We start from the raw sequence: 19804 nt of genomic DNA on the forward strand, positions 1-19804 counted from the left end.
CAATTTAGTGACTTGGGCATTACTTTCTAAAATGGCTGAACCAATTGACAGATCCACTAGTGGTGCTTTATGCACCATTAGTTTTCTTATAATCCTTTCAACATTTGTCAATTTTCCTTTTATGTCTTATTTGTCAGTCTGATGAGGTTGCATTCCTATGATTATCAGTAATTTGGAGCATTTTTTCTCATGGCTATTGATATCTTGGAGTTCTTCCTTTTAAAACTGTTCAAATCCTTGACCATTATTAAGAATGGTCCTTAGTGTTAAAAATTGAAATAATTTCTTGATGTGGCTTGAAAATGGCATCTTTATCAGAGAAACTTGATGCAAAGATTTTTCCCCCTGGTAACTTTCCCTTCTAATTTTAGTTAAAAAGGTTTTATTTGTGCAAAAACTTTTTTTTAGTTTTATGTAATACAAATTTTCCATATTATTTCTATGAACCTATCTTATCCCTCATGGTCATAAACTCTTCTTCTATCCATCATTCCAACAGGACATTTTTTGCTTCTCTAATTTGTTCATGATGTTACTTTTTATATTTAAGTCATGTTTTCATTTGGAGCTTATCTTGGTAAATGGTGAGAGGAGCTGGTTTGAATCTAATTTCTGTCAGATTTTGTTATCCAGTTTTCCCAGGAATTTTTGTTGAATTCTAAATAATTAATCAAGCAATTGAAGCCTTTGGGTTTATCTAACAGAAACACCCCTCCCCCCCATGTTTTTGCCAAGTAGACATCAAAGCAACCATTTTTTGGAGTGCATCACAGTTAAAATTCTTTCTTTCTTCCCTCCTTCCTTCCTTTTGTTCTTTTCTTTCTTTCTTTCTTTCTTTCTTTCTTTCTTTCTTTCTTTCTTTCTTTCTTTCTTTCTTTCTTTCTTTCTTTCTTTCCTTCCTTCTTTCTTTCATTCTTCTTTTTTTCTTCTTTCTACCTTCCTTTCATCCTCTTTCTTTCTTTCTTTCTTTCCTTCCTTTCTTCCTTTTTCTTTCTTTCTTTCTTTCTTTCTTTCTTTCTTTCTTTCTTTCTTTCTTTCTTTCTTCCTTCCTTTCATCCTCTTTCTTTTTTATGTCTTTCTTTCTTTCTTTCTTTCTTTCTTTCTTTCTTTCTTTCTTTCCTTCCTTCCTTCCTTTTTCTTTCTTTTTTCTTTCCTTCTTCTTTCTTTCCTTCTTTCTTCTTTCCTTTCATCTTTCTTTCCTTCTTTCCTCTTTTCTCTTTCTTTCTTTCTTTTTCTTTCTTTCTTTCTTTCTTTCATTCTTCTTTCTTCTTTCCTTTCATCCTCTTTCTTTTCTTCTTTCCTTCCTTTCTTCCTTTCTCTTTCTTCCTTTCTTTCTTCCTTCCTTCCTTCCTGCTTTCCTTCCTTATTTTCTTTCTCTTGTTCTTTCTTTCTTTCCTTCTTTCTTCCTTCCTTTCATCCTCTTTCTTTTTTCCTTCCTTTCTTCCTTTCTTCCTTTCTTCCTTCCTTTCTTTTGTTCTTTCTTTCCTTCCTTCCTTCCTTTCATCCTCTTTCTTTTTTCCTTCTTTCCTTCCTTTCTTCCTTTCTTTTTCTTTCTTTCTTTCTTTCTTTCTTCCTTTCTTTCTTCCTCCCTCCCTTCTTTCCTTCCTTTCCTTCCTTCCTTCCTTCCTTCCTTCCTTCCTTCCTTCCTTCCTTCCTTCCTTCCTTCCTTCCTTCCTTTCTTTCTTTCTTTCTTTCTTTCTTTCTTTCTTTCTTTCTTCCTTCCTTCCTTCCTTCCTTCCTTCCTTCCTTCCTTCCTTCCTTCCTTCCTTCCTTCCTTCCTTCCTTCCTTCCTTCCTTCCTTCCTTCCTTCCTTCCTTCCTTCCTTCCTTCCTTCCTTCCTTCCTTCCTTCCTTCCTTCCTTCCTTCCTTCCTCTCTTTCTCTCTTTCTCCCAATTCTCTCCACCTATAGACTCTAGTCACATGGGCCATTTCAAATGGTTTCTCTGTTCTCTTCCTTGCTTCTATAAAGTAAAGAATACAGAGTTCTGTTTTTACCCAACCCTTAGAAGCTGATGTTTAGTATAGCAATTTAATTAAATTGCTTTTCTTTAAAGTTTTTAAAAATAATTAAATAATATAAATAAAAGATAAGTATAGATAGAATCCAGCTGGAGTTCAGAAAGGTATTTATTTCCCATTACATGTGACATTGTTACCTACAGGTATATATAATGCATTTTGGTGGAAATTTCACATGTGATATAGAAATATATATATATATATGTATATGTATATGTATATATATATATATATAGAGAGAGAGAGAGAGAGAGAGATACACATATATGGGAAGGATGGTTTAGACTACAGTGTCTCCACTTTTTCCATCACCTGATTCCCTTTCACCTAAAGAAGGCATATAGGAAGGTGCTAAATAAATGTTCATTGTTGAATTAATTGATCTTGACTATGCTTCCATCATTAAACAGCTATCCAGAGTCCCACAGTTCCAATCTTCCACACAAGACCTTAAAGACTGAGCAGGTATAGGGAGCATAAGAGGAAGAACCAAAAGATGAAGGTCCTAATTTCCCCCTTTCATGCTTCTCTTTTACCAGAATTTTGATTGGTGCTCCCCTTTCCAGGAGCTGTAATTCTCTGCTAACATCTCTGGAGAGATCCCAAGAATTCCAATTTGAGTATCTATCAATCAATAAGTATTTATTAATCTCCTGGAGATTCATTCCCACGTAGGGAGAAACTCAAGACATTTTTCTTGCCTTCTAAATGCTGAGTCCATTTGAGATGTTAAGAATCACACACATAAAATGACAGGGAGTGATAAAGAGTAAGTGCTTAATTGTTGGGAATAGATAAGTGTGGTTGAAGTCCAAAAGAGAAAGAGTTATCTATAGAATCTTGGAGGATGGATTTCATTTGAACAGGATTTTGAAAAGGAGAACACACATAAAGACAGCATTCTGGATGAAAAATGCAGAGCAAACAAAGGTAAGATTGACTGAGTATCAGCTTCGAGTATCATCAGGAGGAAACTAAAGCCCAGAATAGGGAAGTAACTTGCTTAGATTTGTGCAGTTATGGAAGTGATAGGTCCCAATCCAAGGCTTTGGATTCCTAGCCTAGAAAATATTGAATATTAGGTCTAAAAAGAACCTCAGCACATACAATCATCTTAGATTGTTAAGAACTGGAAAGACACCTTAGAGATTATCTTGTCTATCACATCATTTTACAGAGGCAAAAAATTAGTCAAAGAGAATTTAAATGACTTACCCAAGCTCACACAATAAGTTATTGGCAGAGCTGGGACCTAAACTCAGGAATCTCCTGATTCTTAGTCCAGTGCTCTTTCTGTAGCATGCTGGTGGAAACATAGAATAGAGGCAGATCACAGAGAGCCTTACAAGAGATAGGCAGAGGAGTTTAGGTTTGATTCAGCAGTAAATAAGAATTCCTTAAAGATTTTGAAGGGGATGAGTGATATGATCTTAAGGAAAGTCTTAAGGAAAATTGGTAGAGGATAGGGAGTGATAGAGGAAAGAAGGAAGGAGCCCAGCAAGGAGGCTATTGGAATTATCCCAGACATTAACTGTCAGGCATAATCATTTTGGCTGAATGTTTTTCTTGGTTACAAGGAAAGTTTCATTTGCAAGGGCTTAGGGTTAGGGGAAATGACTACTGTTTCTTTTTAAGGTATTTTTTTTTCTTAAAAAACAATCCAGGTTAGGACATAAAGAGAGGCTAGACCAGAGTGATGGCAGTGGGGATAAAAAGGAAGAAGTATGGAAAACATTTCAGAAAAAAAAATCTATGTCTTAATGACTGGCTAGATATGAAAGATATAGGTGACTTAGGTTTTGACCTCTGCAACTAGAAGAATGGTGGCACCAATGACAAATAAAGGGGAGTTTGAAGAAGGCTGTTAGTAGTGGGGGAAGGAAGTAGACCCAACAGAATGGGCATAGGATCATAGATTTAGAATTGTAATTAACCCCAAAGGTCTTAGAGTTCAATGCCCCCATTTTACAGATGAGGAAACTGAAGCTGAGAGAGGTTAAGTAAAGTGCCCAGCATAACACAGCTGGTAAATATTTGAAGGGACATTTGAACCTATGTCTTCCCAACTCTGAATCCAGTGCTGTAGGTAGAAAAATCTGGGAAAAGGGAAAGTTCAAGAAGGAGGGATGAAAAAGTACCTAAAACTATCAGGGTTAAGAAAAAAGGAAGAAAAGACCATTGGATTTGGCAAATGCTTTTCAGAAGACAGTTTCCAAAGAGTGATGGGGAAGGAATCCAAAGAAACATTGTAGAGGCTGATACTGACTAAAGGGTTGCACCTAAGGAATTATCAGTGGTTCAAATTCAGCTGGAAAGAGGTCCATGTATTCTCAAAGGTTAGTACTAAGTCTAGTATAATTTCCATGGATATTATATTTTGATTTTATCGTAAATTGGAAGCATGAACCAGAATTGCAAGTGATGTCATGTTGATTAAGAGCATCTAACATGTCAGCTGACAGAAATAAATTTCAAAATGGTCTCCAAAACAATTAGAAAAATATTGTCCATAGAGAACAGCCACAGGTGCTAGACAGAAGGAGTGATTTAGCCTTCGAAAAAAGTATACATTGACCTTTTGGCCATAACTTATATATTTAGATGCATTGACAAAGGCATATAGATACCCTGGTCTGCTCTCTCTGGTTAGCACTGGTTATGCAGATTTTGGACTTGGTCATTTGAAACCTAGAAAGAATATAGAAAAGAACAATGGAACTGATTTAAAGAATGAGAAGGGGTGAGGAAGACATGGACTGGAAAAGAGAACTTTTTGAAAGGGAATTTAATATCAATATTTAAATATACAAAGAAATTATTATGATAACATAAAGGCCACCTTTTTCTAAAGTAGATAAATGAAAAGAAAATGTCAACCAAAGCTTGTGGTTTAACATAACATTTCCAAACTAGTGAGTCAACCCTAGGCTACTAATGAAGATTGTGGTAACAAGAATTATCCTTGAAGTAGTCACATTTGTTAGTGGAAAAAACATTATACCAGGAGCCAGAAAGGACACTTGCATTCTTGCTATTTTACTGCTCTGAGCCTCAGTTTCCTTTTTTGTTCAATAAGAGGGTGAGATTAAAACAGCTTTATTTTATCTAAGAGTTCTAATATTCTGTGATTCTAAGTCCTTGGAAACTAGGTCAGATAATTATCCACCTCAGATGGCTTAATTAAGTATCCATCTGCCTAGAAGATGTGACCTTTTAAGTTACTGTCTAGCACTATGATTCTAATCTGTAAAACTATAACCTTTGCTTCTGAAACTTAGATTGGCTCACTATCTTCCACACCATTGGTTCTAATAGCTTCAACATTTGGGAAACATGATACATAGACATAAGCATCACAAAGGTAATAAAAAGAGCCATTCGATTTGATGTGGACCAATTTCTTGATTATTATGCCTTTTCTTGTGGTTGCCTAAAGCTGTGAAACATAGCCATGTGACCACAGTAGGAACTTTGGCATCTTCTGCCTAAGGTATTCTTTTGGCATAGCTATTGTGACATAAGGCAGCTGTCCTCACCCTGGGTTTGGGGTCTAAATCTCTAAGTACACACTGAGAATAGACTAAATTTCACCTACTTTTTTGCCACCAAGTCTTCCTGTTAGCCAGTACCATTGGCTTCACACACCAACTCCACAGTCTCAAATTCCAGCCCTGGGCTTGGTTCATTAGAACATATTGCCTCTCAAATATATTTGCAGTAAGGATCCCTGGGAGAGAAGTGTAGATCCAAATGAGAAGTTCTAAATACAGAATATTTAGGAGAGTAGGAAAGAAAGGCAAGCAAGGTAAAGATTCCCCAAAGGGCAGCTTGGCACTTGTCCAGGGTCCTATAGGATAACTGACTTTTTTTACCCTTTTGTAAAGAGGGAGCTATCCCTAGAAATTATGTCTACTGGCCTGGTATTATGGAAACTTTTCTAGCCTAGTTTTTACTGATAGTTTAGCCTCTAAACATTATGACTACCTAACTTTTTATCTTTAAAAGATTGGATCTGTGGGAGCTAAATCTCAAAGGTTTTAGTTGCTATTAAAGACCTCAGTTATATACAGATAAATAGTCTTTGATTTTCTACATGATTTTTACTGCTGGCTCCTCTTCATTTCTCTAGCTGACAGAAATCAGAAGGAAGATCAATTGCAAGACCAGGGCCTCATTTCAGAGTTGGGATTTATCCGATTTCCATTTGTCAAATGACTATAAAGGCCCATTTAAGAATCAGAATTTTAGAACCAAGAATAAGCCACTGCCTCCATAACTCCCACCCCTCCACTGGATTTTTTTAATACCTTGTATACTCCATCCAAACTTCCCAGAATAGCAAAAGTTCATGTGTGGCTTATGGAACTTGCCCAAATTAGTCATAAGCCCTCAAAACTGTCTCTTCCTCTCTTTTGCAAAAACAATTTTCTCTCTCATCTGAAAGGCACCATTGTCACAAGTAAGAAACCATCTTTGTTCTCAGTGGCAGCTGGAGTCCCAGGCATCCAAATTCCTGGGGTCCTGAAGAGGTCCAGATGGTGCCATTCACCTCTTTCAAAGGACTTTAAGCAAGTACTGGGCCCATTTTCAATGACAAGGAAAGCCCAGTTGAGATATGCTGGAGTACAGGATGTTCCTCTTCTTAAATAAAACAGAAGTTCTTCAGGAGTACAGTGCCAAGCACATAGCTGAGCTGTGGACAAATAGGAACTGATGATGATGATGATGATGATGATGATGATGATGATGATGATGATGATGATGATGATGATGATGATAATCCTCTGAAGATGATAGGATGGAAATCTTGAGTATCAAATACTTGTTCAAGAAAAGTTTCCATAACTATATAATTTGCTGAGGTTTTTTTCCCCATTCTGTCAAAAACAAATGCTATCAACAGTGTGAAATACTGCTGATGCAAATTTATTCAGAACAACAACTTAGATTTGTTTCCAAGTAGTACATGGCATAGAGGTCTTCTTGTCTGCCTCATTGGGAGGTGAGACAGTCTGCATGATGAGGACCTCTAAAGTGAAAAAGAAATAAATCCCAAGGTATAATGCACTGGTTTCATCCCAATAAAGGATTGAGCATGTCATCTTTTTTAAAATTAACATTATAGGGATTTAAAAAATGTAAAAGTCTTCACATGCCAGTTGAACAGTGGCCTCTTTCTCATTCCCTCCCCTCCCCCATTTTCCCTGGGCTACACAAAGCTGATTAAGTTGATTAAAATAGACCAAATGGTGACCCTGCCTTCATAATTCATTGTGGACGGAAAATCAGAGGAGAGTGAGCTGACTTCCTGCCAAGATACAAGGGTCAGGAGCCTGCAGCTATATATAGAAGAGGTGGCATGGGATCCAGCTTTCTATGATGCCCCATGTCCTCTCCTATTTTTAATTAGAGGAAGAATTAATCACAAATATTTACTTTGGGGAAAAGGGAAAATGTACTCATGGTTTTCTTTGCTCATTGGTTTTCAGAGTACTAAAGAGCTTTCTTTGTGGACCTGTCCTTTCCACCCTCCAGTTCAGCTTTTCTTTATCATCCGCAATACTAGACAGTCCTATGAATTTGGCATCTCCAGAATCAAGCTTTGGAATTATTGGACAACTTACAGCGTAAGTAATGACTCGGTTCCTTGCTGTGTACTAGGTTGATTAAAGTCCCCAGTCATTCAGTGTGTGATATAATTCTTGAAGCTGTTAAATAGGTACAAAGAAACACCTCCTTCTCTAACTTTACAGTTGTAGAAGAGAGGGTATGTCAGAGAATGGTTGTTATATTTGTCCTCATGTTCTAGTGTCCTCGTGTTTTGGAATTTGGATGTACAGTTATTAGGACACCCTTTCCTAAGGCATGAAAGAATATTCAAGTGTTCTTATAGAAGGTCAAAAGAAGGTACTGCAAGGTATGTCATTTCATTCTAGTCTATGGTAAGAATTCTTTTGTGAGGAAGAATTTTGACACCTGAGTGTGATGGTTTCATTAGCTACTTTCTGTTAAAATGAAGTGCTTCACTGGTTCATATTTTGCTCTTCACACTTGGTATATGTTGTGTACTGGCTGCAGGACCTCATGTATTACTGCATAAAAATGTCCTTATGTTATAGAGCCCCATTTCTCCAGTCCATCAGCTTTGGTGCTACACCCATTCTGAAAAAGACTGTGAAATGACAATGCCATAGTGCAGAATAATGTGGCTTATTGCTACTACAGTATTGCAAGCACTAAGTAAAAGAGGATTTTATGTACTGGATTACAGTGGAAGATTAGCTTCTTCCTTTATGCCTGTTTTCTTCATTTCTGTTCAGCAATGCCAATGCCTATAAAACATGTGGCCTCAGATTGGGAAAATGGTCTTAAACAAGTTCTGCACAAGAGCTTTGTGTTATTACATGCATTTCCAGAGACATTTCTTGCAAAAATTAAACTTTTTGGTAGTATTTTTAAAATACAAAACAAAATCTGGAGAATGAGCTCTTTGACAAGGGCTACTGCTGATAAAATAATAACCCATCTGTTTTCAGAATTTACTGGGGGAAGAAAAACACAAACAAATGCTACTGGAGGTTAATTTGCTTTGATATTTTCAGTATCAGGATATTATTTCAAAATTTTCAATAAAAGAAACAAGTTTATTGGAAATGTAGCATTACAGGGTATATGAATCTTGTTAATATAGTGTTTTATCCATTTAAAATAGAGAAGAAAATTAAATTTGGATAGCTGATTTAGCCCACTTAGAGTGTGACAAAATCAGTAATGAAAAAAGTGAGAATCATTTTTTATTTTAAGATATGCTGGCTTTGAACAGGCCTTGGTTTTTTTACTTTTCCTCTAATATTTCTTCCCTAATTTAAATTTTACTCAATTCTCCTTCCTGACAGGTGATGATACACGTGTCTACTAAAAAAATCAATACTTTCAATTTGTATTTTTTAAAGTACCTTGAAGACATGACCCTTTATTTATTTGGTGGAAAGCATATGTGTATAGTATAGTATAGTATGGTATATGGAATATACATGCATTATTTGAGACCTGTTACATTTCTCTAGTGTAGGAGAGGCTTTGTGGACATAGCTGTGAATCTAGGAAAGCAAAGGCATTTCTTGTAAATGTGACCTAACTATGAGAACCCTAATCCAGAATTGGAGAGTAGCACATCATTTGACCAGAAGGTGGGCTTGGATGTTGGCTAGATTTGAAAAGTGGGGCCACAGACCAGTGTGATTCTACAGACAAGATGACTGAGGCACTCAGAGCTAACTGGACCAGATACTCATGTAGGGGAGGTTAGATAAGAGTGCAACCCCGTGGAGTATTACAACTTGACTGCTACAGAATGCTGTTAGCTCTTTGGAGATAGGGAGTGTTTACATTTTGTCTTTGCATTCCCAGTGTCTGTCACAGTACCTAGAACACATTAGGTTCTAGAACACATTAGGTTCTAGAACACAATCATGCTGACTGGATCCAGTTGTGTGTTGTCCAATATCAGCTGCTTCCTCACTGACTAATTCTATATCCTCTCTAATTCCTGTTCTAAAGCTTTTCTTCTCTCATCAAGCCTCTTATAGTACCTCTTTATCTAACTCTCTCAGCTGAGGTTTTGGCCTCATGCTTTATTGAAAAAAAATCAAAACCATTCACCCTCTCTTCTCCTCTGTGCCTCACATGACGATCTCACCTCCTCATCTCACAACCCCCTCACATCATTTCCCTGTCTCTTCCTTTTCTCCAGTATTGGATGAAGATGTAGCCCTTCTCCTCACTAAGGCTAACTTTTCTATAGGTCCCCTTGATCCTATTTACTCCTTCCTACCTTCTCCAAAAGATTGTGCCCATTATTACCTCCTTTCTCTAATTTTCATTTGTTCCCTTTTTACTGCTCCCTTCCCTACTGCATTCAAATATACCCAAGTCTCCTTATCCTTAAAAAATACTTATTAGAGCCTATTATCATACCTGATAGAAACTCCACCTAAAAACTCTTTATAGGTACCTGTCCTCACTCTCTGCACTTTGAATTCTAACCTCATCCCTCAACTGAAACTACTCTCTCCAAAGTTACCAGTGATCTCTTAATTGTCAAATGTAATATCTTCTCGGTTCTCATCTTCCTTGACCTCTCTGTCATTACTCACCCCACACTCGGTTTTCATAACACTGCCCCCTATCTCTCTTTGTTCTGCTACTTGACTGATTTCTCATTAGTCTTGTTTACTAGATTTTCATCCATTAACTGTGGGTGTCCTTCTGCCCAACTTCTGACCTGGGTTCTCTTCTATCTCTGAACTCACTTGGTGATCTCATTAGTTCACAAGGATTTCATTATCATCTCTATTTTGATTACTCTCAGAAGATAACTAGCCTTAGTCTCTCTGGATTTACTGCCTATTGGAAACTTCAGACAGGCACCTCAAATTCAATATGGATCAAACAGAGCTTATTTTGCACTACAGCCCCATTCCAAACTCATTCTTCTCCTGAACTTCCCTCCTACCGTTAGGTGCACCACCTTTCTTGGTCACCCAAGTGCACAATCTCAGTGTCATCCTTCCTCCATACTTTCAACCACATAGCCAGTCATCTGGAAAATCTTGTCAATTCTTTCTCTATGTCATTTTCCACAAATGTCTCCTCATTACTCACACAGTTAATCCCTAGTTCAGTTCACCTCTCTTCTGGACTTGTTGCAGGAGTCTCCTAATTGGTTTCCCTGGATCATCTTCTCACTCTTACATATTCTTCACATAGTTGCCAATGTGATATTCCTAAAGTGCAGGTGTGATCATGAAACTCCCCTTAATGATGAATTCCAGCAATCCCTATAATCTGTTCAATATAGACTCCTTTGTTTGGCATTTGACACTCCTTAATTTCTAAGCCACTCTACACATATATCTGTGTCCACTACCACATAAGGATGACCATTCCCTTAGTGTTCAGAGTCAGTGGCAGTAAGCTCTTTGAGAGTGGAATCATTTCATTTTTATCTTTTCTAACCTTAGCATTTTGCACATGATTGATGCATGTTGAAATTTAATATAATAGAAGATATCCACTGTCACTAATTTAGGTGAAACTTGAAGGCAGAACCCCAGCTTCATGTCACTAGGCATAAAAATACACGAGACCCCACAAGAAATTGGGTCCTTTAAATTATGTGAGCCCCTATGTAGAACTAAAATCCTCTCTGTTATCTTGGTAGTGAACCTTTTAATAGACTGAGTCTCTTAATTGCTCCTTGGACTTCTCAATTCAGTACCAATTCAGGGTTCTGATCCATTCACCGCCTTCTACTTCCAATCACTTAACTCATTACTTTGCATCCCCAGCAGCAGATTCTAGCTCCTCACAATTAGTCTGGGGTATCTGGACCCTTTCCTGAGCAGGAATCTTGCAGACATGGTCTTTCTTTGCTTCTTGGTCTGGGAGGCTCTTAACCATAACCTACAATAGGTCCTTTTATAGTGGGAAGTATTAGTACACTGTTTTGTGTTGCATGGCATATTTTTTTCACTTATTTTTTATCAAGGTTCACCTATAAACTTAGATATCTGATACCTGGTATAGCTTTTATAACTTTGCTTGGAACTTTGTGACAGCATCTGTGAAGATGAGAAGACTTAGAAGGGATGTTATAGCTGTCTTCAGTTATTTGAAAAGCTGTCATGTAGAAGAGAGAGTAGAGTTTGGACCCAGAGGGCAAAACTAGGCATAGTTGGTATAAATAGCAAAGAAGAAAATATACCCTGGAAGGGAAGAAACATTTATTTTTAATTAGAGCTTTCTAAGAAGAAAGGGCCACCTTGGAAAGTGGTTGGCTCCCCCCACCAGACATTTAAAAAAAAAGGCTTGATGAGGATTCATAATGTAAAGAGGATTCTTTTCATGGGTGGGTTGGACTAACTGTTCTCTGAATTTCCTTCACCTTTCACTTGGTAATCTCAATGCCTTTTTTTTAAAACCCCTACCTTCTGTCTTAGAATTGATAGAAGTATCAGTTCAAAGGCAGAAGAGCAGTAAGGTTTAGGCAATTGGGGTTACTTGACCAGGATCACACAGGTAAGAAGTGTCTGAAACCATAATTGACCCAAGTCTTCCTGATCTAGGCTTTGGCTCTGTCCCCACTGAGCCACCAAGCTGTTCCTCTCATTGACTTTTAATTGTCATCGATCTCTATACCAGTGATTCTTAAATCTACTTATGGAGCCCTAACCTCTCTGCTGACCTTCAATCTTGTGCCTCCAACTCCTATTGGCTATCTCAAATCACTTTGGATAGCTCAATATCTGAATATATTATAGTTGTCATAAACTCAACCTGTCTGCAAGTTAACTCATTATTTTCCCCCTAAAATTCCTCTTTCTGACTTCCCTATTATTGTTGAGGACACTACCATCCTCCTAGTCACCCAGGCTCACACTTCCCATATTCAATCTTTTACCAAGGCATATTCTTTTTGCTGTCTAGTTTGCCAATTACAAGTACCTCCTCACTTCAATCTGTTGTCCACTCAGCTCCTAAGGTGATATTTTGAAAGCCAAGAACTGATCATTGTCTCCACCCTACTCAATAAACTCTAGGACCTCTTGTCCTCATAAGGATAATATAAAATCTTCTTTTTATCCTGCAAGGGCCTTCAGAACCTGTTTCCCCACCTATTTGCACGTTGCCTCCTCTCTTAGACTATGAACCCCTTAAAAGCAGAGACTGTCTTTTGCTTTACTTTGCATCCCCAGCACTTAGCACAGACAGGGCTTATAACATAGTAGGTGCTTAATAAATGTTTATTGACTGACTGGTATTAAGGTACTTTCTTTTAATCATAAATCTACTTGCATAATTAAAGTGCTAGAATAATATCTCTAAGCTGACCTTGAATAGTGTTGGGGGCAGTATCCTTTTGGTGAACTTCTCTACAGATAATAATTGGGAATGACTTAACAAATACCTTCATTTCAGTTTTTCATTCAGTGTTTATCTCTTTGATGTCATTATATTCCAGATCTTCCTGATTTCCCCATTACTATGGGGATAAGTTGAATATTGTTATTTCAAAACCACTTTTTACAATCCACAAGTGGACCCTATGATAATATTTATACTTTTTGACTTGGCAATAATTCATTTTGTGATCTTTTACTGGAAATTCCAGAACAAAAACTAGACTACTGTTGGTATTAAGTCCTCCTTGACATAGTAGAGTTTGATTCATATGAATAGTTTACAGATTTGGAGAGGAGTCATAGAATGATAGTTGCCTCAGTTTTCATCATTGCCTTTTTTCAGAAGCAGAATACTTCTTGACAATTCCCATACCTAAAAGAGATCCAGTAGCCTACAAGGTGAGGCATAAATGGTCTTCTCAAATATATTTCCATTTACCTTGAAATATTTAGAATAAATTATTTTATTTCCTGGTTTTTATTTCCCTTTCTTTTATATTAATTGAGCTGCTATATCACTCTATCCTACATAACAGAAAATATCTTCCCCCTTGCTATAGGGCAATAATGGCAAACCTATGTCACAAGTGCCAAAGATAGCACATAGAGCACTCTTTGTGGGCACTCCGCTACCCTCCTCCTCACCCAGTTCATTACTAGAAAGGCAGAGGGACTCTAGTGGAGCTGCTCCCTTTCCCCTCTCCACCTTGCCCAATGACATTTTTTCCTCATGCCCCACCCCTCTGCCCAGCATCCCAAAGGAAGCACATAGGAAATAAAGTGGGCAGGTCACAGGTGGCAGAGCTGGAAGGGAGTGGAGCTCTTGGGCCACTCCCTTCCCCCCCCCCTCTATACTCACTGAAGACATTCCTTACTTCACCTTCCCCTCTGTCCAGCAGCCCAATGGGAGTGTTCCTCCTTCCCCTGTGTAGGGTAAGGGAGGGACAGGGTGTGCCCAACACTCAGTGTGGGGGTAGGGCCCAGCACTCCATCTCTAAAAGGTTTGCCATCACTGCTATAAGAAATCTTGTGAATATAAGATAGAGAACATTATAATTCAGGGATAGCAGTTGTTCTTCATATCTAAAGACTGGCCATATTTGGCCTTTTTTTTTTTTTGTCAGAGCAACTCATAAAGACTAGTCTACCAATGCATAACTAGGTTGTAATTTTTATCAGTGGAGAAAAACTTGAGTATGTTTATAAAGAGATAGAAAGTATACAGTGAAGAGAGGAATGAATGAAGATGTTTGAAAGAGGGGTAATAACTGCGTCAGCAATGTCCTATCAAAGGTGAGAAAGAATGAGATAAAGGACATAGGTAAAGGCTTTAGTCTGAGTAAAGAATAAATTCTATCTCTTTTTCTATGACCAAAGAAATCAGTTTCTTGAAATAATGTAGTTGCCCTCATTCAGAAAGGATCCAGACTCAATCTCACAATCTCTGTAGATGAATCAAGTTCACCAGGAACTTCTCTGATGAAATATAGCAATCAGAAATCAGTAAAGGATAGGATTAGCCACCAAGGAAATTTGCAGCCAACACCTCCAAAGATTCTCCAGAGAGCCAGCTAACAGCCTTGGTCTCAGCCTAACCCTCTTCAAAGTTCCAGAATCTTCCTGCTGGTCCCATGCCACTTTTCTCTGCAAACTTCAACACTTTCCTTATAACAATGGGGAGTTCACAATATGCTTACCAATTCCTTCTTTTAGTATGACCACTTGATTTGCCCAACTTTAGTCCAAAATCTTTTTCTTCTTTCTGAAACTGTTTCTTTTCACCTGAGTCTTTGAGATGATTTTTAAACTCAGCTCCTTTCTAAAATCAAGGCTAAACTTTTTGGAGTTACTAAGAACTGGAAACAAAGTAAAATTTTAGTCCATCATTTGAGGGGTAGCTAAAAAAATCCTGGTACATGAATATGATGAAAATTATTGTGACATAAGAAACAATGACTATGATCAATACAGAGAAGCATGGGAAGACTGATAGGAATCAATATAAAATGAAATAAACAGAATTAGGAGAAAATGAGCATAAAGGCTAGAAAGAACAATAACAAAACAAAACCAAATGCTGAAATTATAATGACCAAGCTTGACCTCAAGGAAGAATTTGTTTTTCCTCTATTTGCTGAGGTGGGAGACCAAGAATGTAAGACACTGCATATAATTTCAGATTTGGTTGATGTGTTAGATTTGTTTAACTTTAATTTTTTTATTATTTTATTATATTCATATATTGTATCTTCTATAATTTATAATAAAAAGAAATCACTTTTAAAGTGAGAAAGATATCTTCAAAAATGCAGGTGACATAAGAGATGAATAATTTTTTAAAGTAAAATCAAGAGTAATATTGATATTGATATTGGCACACAAAAGTATGAAAAACATTAGATCTCATGTCAAACTGGAAAATCAGAACTCACATTCTTGAAAAGCCTTCAAGAGTCTCATTGTAATAATGTCATTGTTCACAAAAATGCTGGACTATAAATCTATCTCATCTCAAGTTGTAGTGCTGTTGCTAAAACTATGCCAAAAGGGTAATGAAATTATGAGATAGAAAGTCCCCATACACCAAAATATTTTAGCAGCATATTTTGTGATAGCAAAAAGGAAAAAAATGTAAATAAAGTAGATGCTTATCAGTTGGAGAATAGCTAAACAAATTATGACACATGTAGTAGTAGTAGTCTCTCGGTAACCAAGGATGACGAATGTAATTAAATACTACCATGTTGTAAAAATTGATGAGCACAGAGAAGCCTGCTAAGGTCTATATGAATTGATGCAGAGCAAAGTAAGCAAAACAGTATACAAAGTAACTACAATAATGTAAATGGAAAAAATAAATAAGTACATACCAAAAAAATGAATATAACAAAATTATAAAGATCAAGCAGGACTTAAAGAGAAACATGAGAGGACACTTCCAAACCACCCCTTTGTAAAGGTGAGAGGATCATGGATGGTATACATTGTACATGATTTCATACTTTCTCAATATATCAATCAGTTTTACTGATTTTCTTCTTTCAAAAATGCTATTATAAAGAATTGCTCTCAGGGATCAGATAGGTGGCTCAGTAGATTGAAAGCCAGGCCTAAAGATGGGAGGTCCTAGGTTCAAATCTGGCCTCAGAAACTTCCTAGCTGTGTAACCTGGGTCAAGTGATTTAACCTTCCATTGCCTAGCCCTTACCACTTCTCTATCTTGGAACCAATACATTGATTCTATTGATTCTAAGACAGATGGTAAGGGTTTAATAAAAGGAAAGAGAATGGCCCTCAAGATGGGAAAAAAAGAAATATTTAGGATAATTATGATCATGTAATAAACAGGTTTCACCAAAAATTATATTAAGAAAAAATTATTAATTCATTGAAAATTTTTGAATTATACTTGCTAAATGGAGTAATCTCCATTTCCTAGAAGAGGCAAGTATAGAATTAGCCTACTTCAAGATTTTAAAAGAAAAGTTGACATGCTCCATAGTATGAGGAAATTGCAGTGGTGTTAATGGATGATGAATGAATAAAAAAAATTTGGAGGGCCCTGAACAAAGATCATTCGTTCACAGCACTTTTGCTCAGACAAACTCTATATCATAACCCCCTATTGAAAGGTACCAGAGAAACATTGAGAACCTAAAAATGGCCCAGTTGGTAGACACTCAATCTGATTTATTTTGTCCTAAGAAGCACAAGGCATTTCTTCTTAGAGAAAGAATACAATAGGCTGGAACACTGACTTCTCAAATTAGCAGTAGTCCTATGAAAGTAATTTTTTTTTAAAGTACCAAGTGTATCCTTGAAAAAACTTGCAATGACAATAGAAAATTCTTGTTTCAAGAGAAGAAAAAAATTAAGAAAGACTAAGAACTGCTTCTGCCATTCAGCAGTTCTATCGATATGGGCAATTCACTTAACATCCAAACCTCAATTTCCACACCTGTAAAAGTATAGCTAATAATATTGAGGAAAGCATAAGCTGTAGAGATCTAATATGAATTAGTGTTGTTATTATTCATTCAGAAAGTAACTTCAGCAGATTGTAGATCCAATAAAAAAAGTTTGCCTTGGGCATTAGTGAAGCCATAAAGCAGAAGATGGTGAGAAGAGTACAGAAGGAAGTAAATGGAAAGATTGGAAAGGGAAAGTAGAGAAGGCTGTGTTAAGCAATCACACAAGTCCTAAATGAAGAACTTCAAATAATTTATTTCCTGAAGCATGTCAAAATGGTGAAACATTGTCCATCCATTTATCTATTTACTATCCTCATCATGAAAAATCACAACTTCTTATGACCCAACAGGAATACCATGGGGCAATATCAAAAAGCAAGTTTTCTTTGGCAAAACTGAATGTAGATGAGAAGTCTAGTCTTGCAAGGCATACCAAATAGCTCATCTTTACTGACAGCATCCAGAGGAAAATTCTATCTATAACATATACCCTCAAGCAAATTCTACTAAGTGTATTTCTCATACAAATATGACTGCAGTTACAAGTGCAGAAATATGATTCAGTAATATACATACGCTAGCATTAAAAGGTTAAGTTTTCATCTCCTTTTAGGACAGCTTCATAATTTGCTACTGAATGAGTTTCAGCCATCATCTCTTTGTACATGCCTTCCTAGGTCTTCAGTTTTCATCCTATTTTCCATTTAAGTAATATATCTCTTTTGCATATACATGTGTCTACTAGAGTAGTCCCCTCAGAGGTTCTGTCACCTGAAATCCAGCATTTCTGAAACTGAACTTATCTCCCCTCCTGACAATTCACCTTCTTAACTTCCTAATTTCTTTTAAATAGCAACACAATACCAGTTTATCACCTTTGCAATCTTTTTTTTTTTAAACCCTTACCTTCCATCTTGGAGTCAATACTGTGTATTGGCTCCAAGGCAGAAGAGTGGTAAGGGCTAGGCAATGGGGTCAAGTGACTTGCCCAGGGTCACACAGCTGGGAAGTGTCTGAGGCCAGATTTGAGCCTAGGACCTCCCATCTCTAGGCCTGACTGTCAATCCACTGAGCCACCCAGCTGCCCCCACCTTTGCAATCTTAAATCATCAGACTGATCTTTCTCATTTCCCTCTCACATCAAATCAATTACCATCCTGTCATTTATATCTTTGAAACAGGTCCCCTTTGAAATATGTTCCTTTGTTTCTGTTCCCACTGCCATCACCTATGTTTAGTCCCTTTTCTCCTTACTCCTAAATTACAATAGCATCCTTACTGGCTTCCCTACCCAGCGAGCTCTGATCAGTCCTATACACTGATTAACAGGCTTGTCTCCTTAAAATGTTGATATCATCACATCTTTCTTTGGCTCAGGTAGCTTCATTAGTTCTTCACTGCCTTCAGGATAAATTCTAGGTTCCTTAAATGGTTCTCATGACCCTTACATGAAGAGCTACTAGTGTTCTAGGACTTGATGCAGTCAATTTGGTGTTATTCTCAAAAAGGAACATCTGGTGAACTTCACTATCTATAGGAGATCTCCCTTGTATTTGGAATCTGATTAATTCTTCTTGTATGACTTTGGCAAACATCATTGATAAGTATATGCTTCCCTATGGTATGCCTTACTTGATAATAATCAGGAGTTTGTTACAGTTATCTGTGAGTCTATTAAAGGATTTCCCATGATCTTAAAAAATCATGGGAGATAAATTATAGGGAGAGAGATTTCAGTGCTGCATTATGTTCTGTGATGTCAAATGATTTTTTTTTTAAGTCAGTTACTCTACAAGCCTTTATTAAGAATCTGCTATGTATCAGACACTATGCTAGGGCCTGGGAATACAAAGACGAAAACTTCAATAGACCCTGTCTTTGAGGAGCTTACCACCTAATAAGAAAAGACACTGAATATACATATTGGTGTATATAGGAACATTTTTTTATGATAATTGAGGGAGGATCAGAAAAACTTCATATAGATGGCAGAATTTGACATGAACCTTGAAGGAAGCTAAGGATTCTAAGAAGTAGAGTCAAAGAGGGAAGACATTCCAGGAATTGATTTGTGGGGTGAATGAGAGGGAAGTACTTTGTACAGTTGTGCCTGTAGCAGAAAGGAAATTAGGAAGAGGAGTGGTTCAGAGGGAAAGACAATAAATTCTGTCTTAAATAGGTTGAGTTTGGGTTTAGAGTTAGAGGCACTGGATTCAAATTTCTCCTCTAATAGACACTTCCTGTATGACCCTGGGCAAGCCACTTAACCTCTGTGGACCACAGTTTCCCCATTGATAAAATGATCAAAGTAGACCTGAAAGTCTCTTCCAGTTCTGGAGCTATGAACATAGTTCAAAATATCCAATAGGCATTTAGAGAGAAACTAGGGTTGGATATATAGATGTTGAGAGTCATCATTATAAAGATTGTCATTTAAACCTATGGGAGCTGATGAGGTCATATATATATATATATAAAGAGAGAGAGAGAGAGAGAGAGAGAGAGAGAGAGAGAGAGAGAGAGAGAGAGAGAGAGAGAGAGAGAGAGAGAGAGAGAGAGAATGAGAAAAGAGAAGGTCCCAAAATAGAACCATGGGGTATATCCACAGATGGATGTGGATGAATATTAAGCAAAGGAGCTTGAGGAATAAGAGTCAGAATCTTATATCATCAAATTTTAAAAATCAAATAGATAAACTAAGTAAAGTACTTTGTAAACCTTAAAGCACTATATAAATGTGTGAATTATTACTATTCTCTTTACTCTGCAGTCAGTTGTGTGACTGATTATGTGGTCTTCTATAGAAAATCATCTGTAAAAGCCTGCTCTTCCCTTATGTTTTCTTAAAGG

General features: G+C 37.0%; 1 protein-coding gene across 13 annotated transcripts in view; it reads left to right on the forward strand.

Moving 5' to 3' along the window:
- Positions 1 to 19804, forward strand: part of KATNIP (katanin interacting protein) — a 221019-nt gene that overhangs the window by 130644 nt on the left and 70571 nt on the right. For all 13 annotated transcript variants that reach the window (XM_056805495.1, XM_016424209.2, XM_056805498.1 and 10 more), the window contains one exon: positions 7509 to 7646. In XM_056805495.1, the coding sequence (XP_056661473.1) occupies positions 7509 to 7646 (138 nt within the window). The remainder of the gene's footprint in view (positions 1 to 7508; positions 7647 to 19804) is intronic.

Source organism: Monodelphis domestica, chromosome 7, assembly GCF_027887165.1.
Source record: "Monodelphis domestica isolate mMonDom1 chromosome 7, mMonDom1.pri, whole genome shotgun sequence".
Lineage (NCBI taxonomy): Eukaryota > Metazoa > Chordata > Mammalia > Didelphimorphia > Didelphidae > Monodelphis > Monodelphis domestica.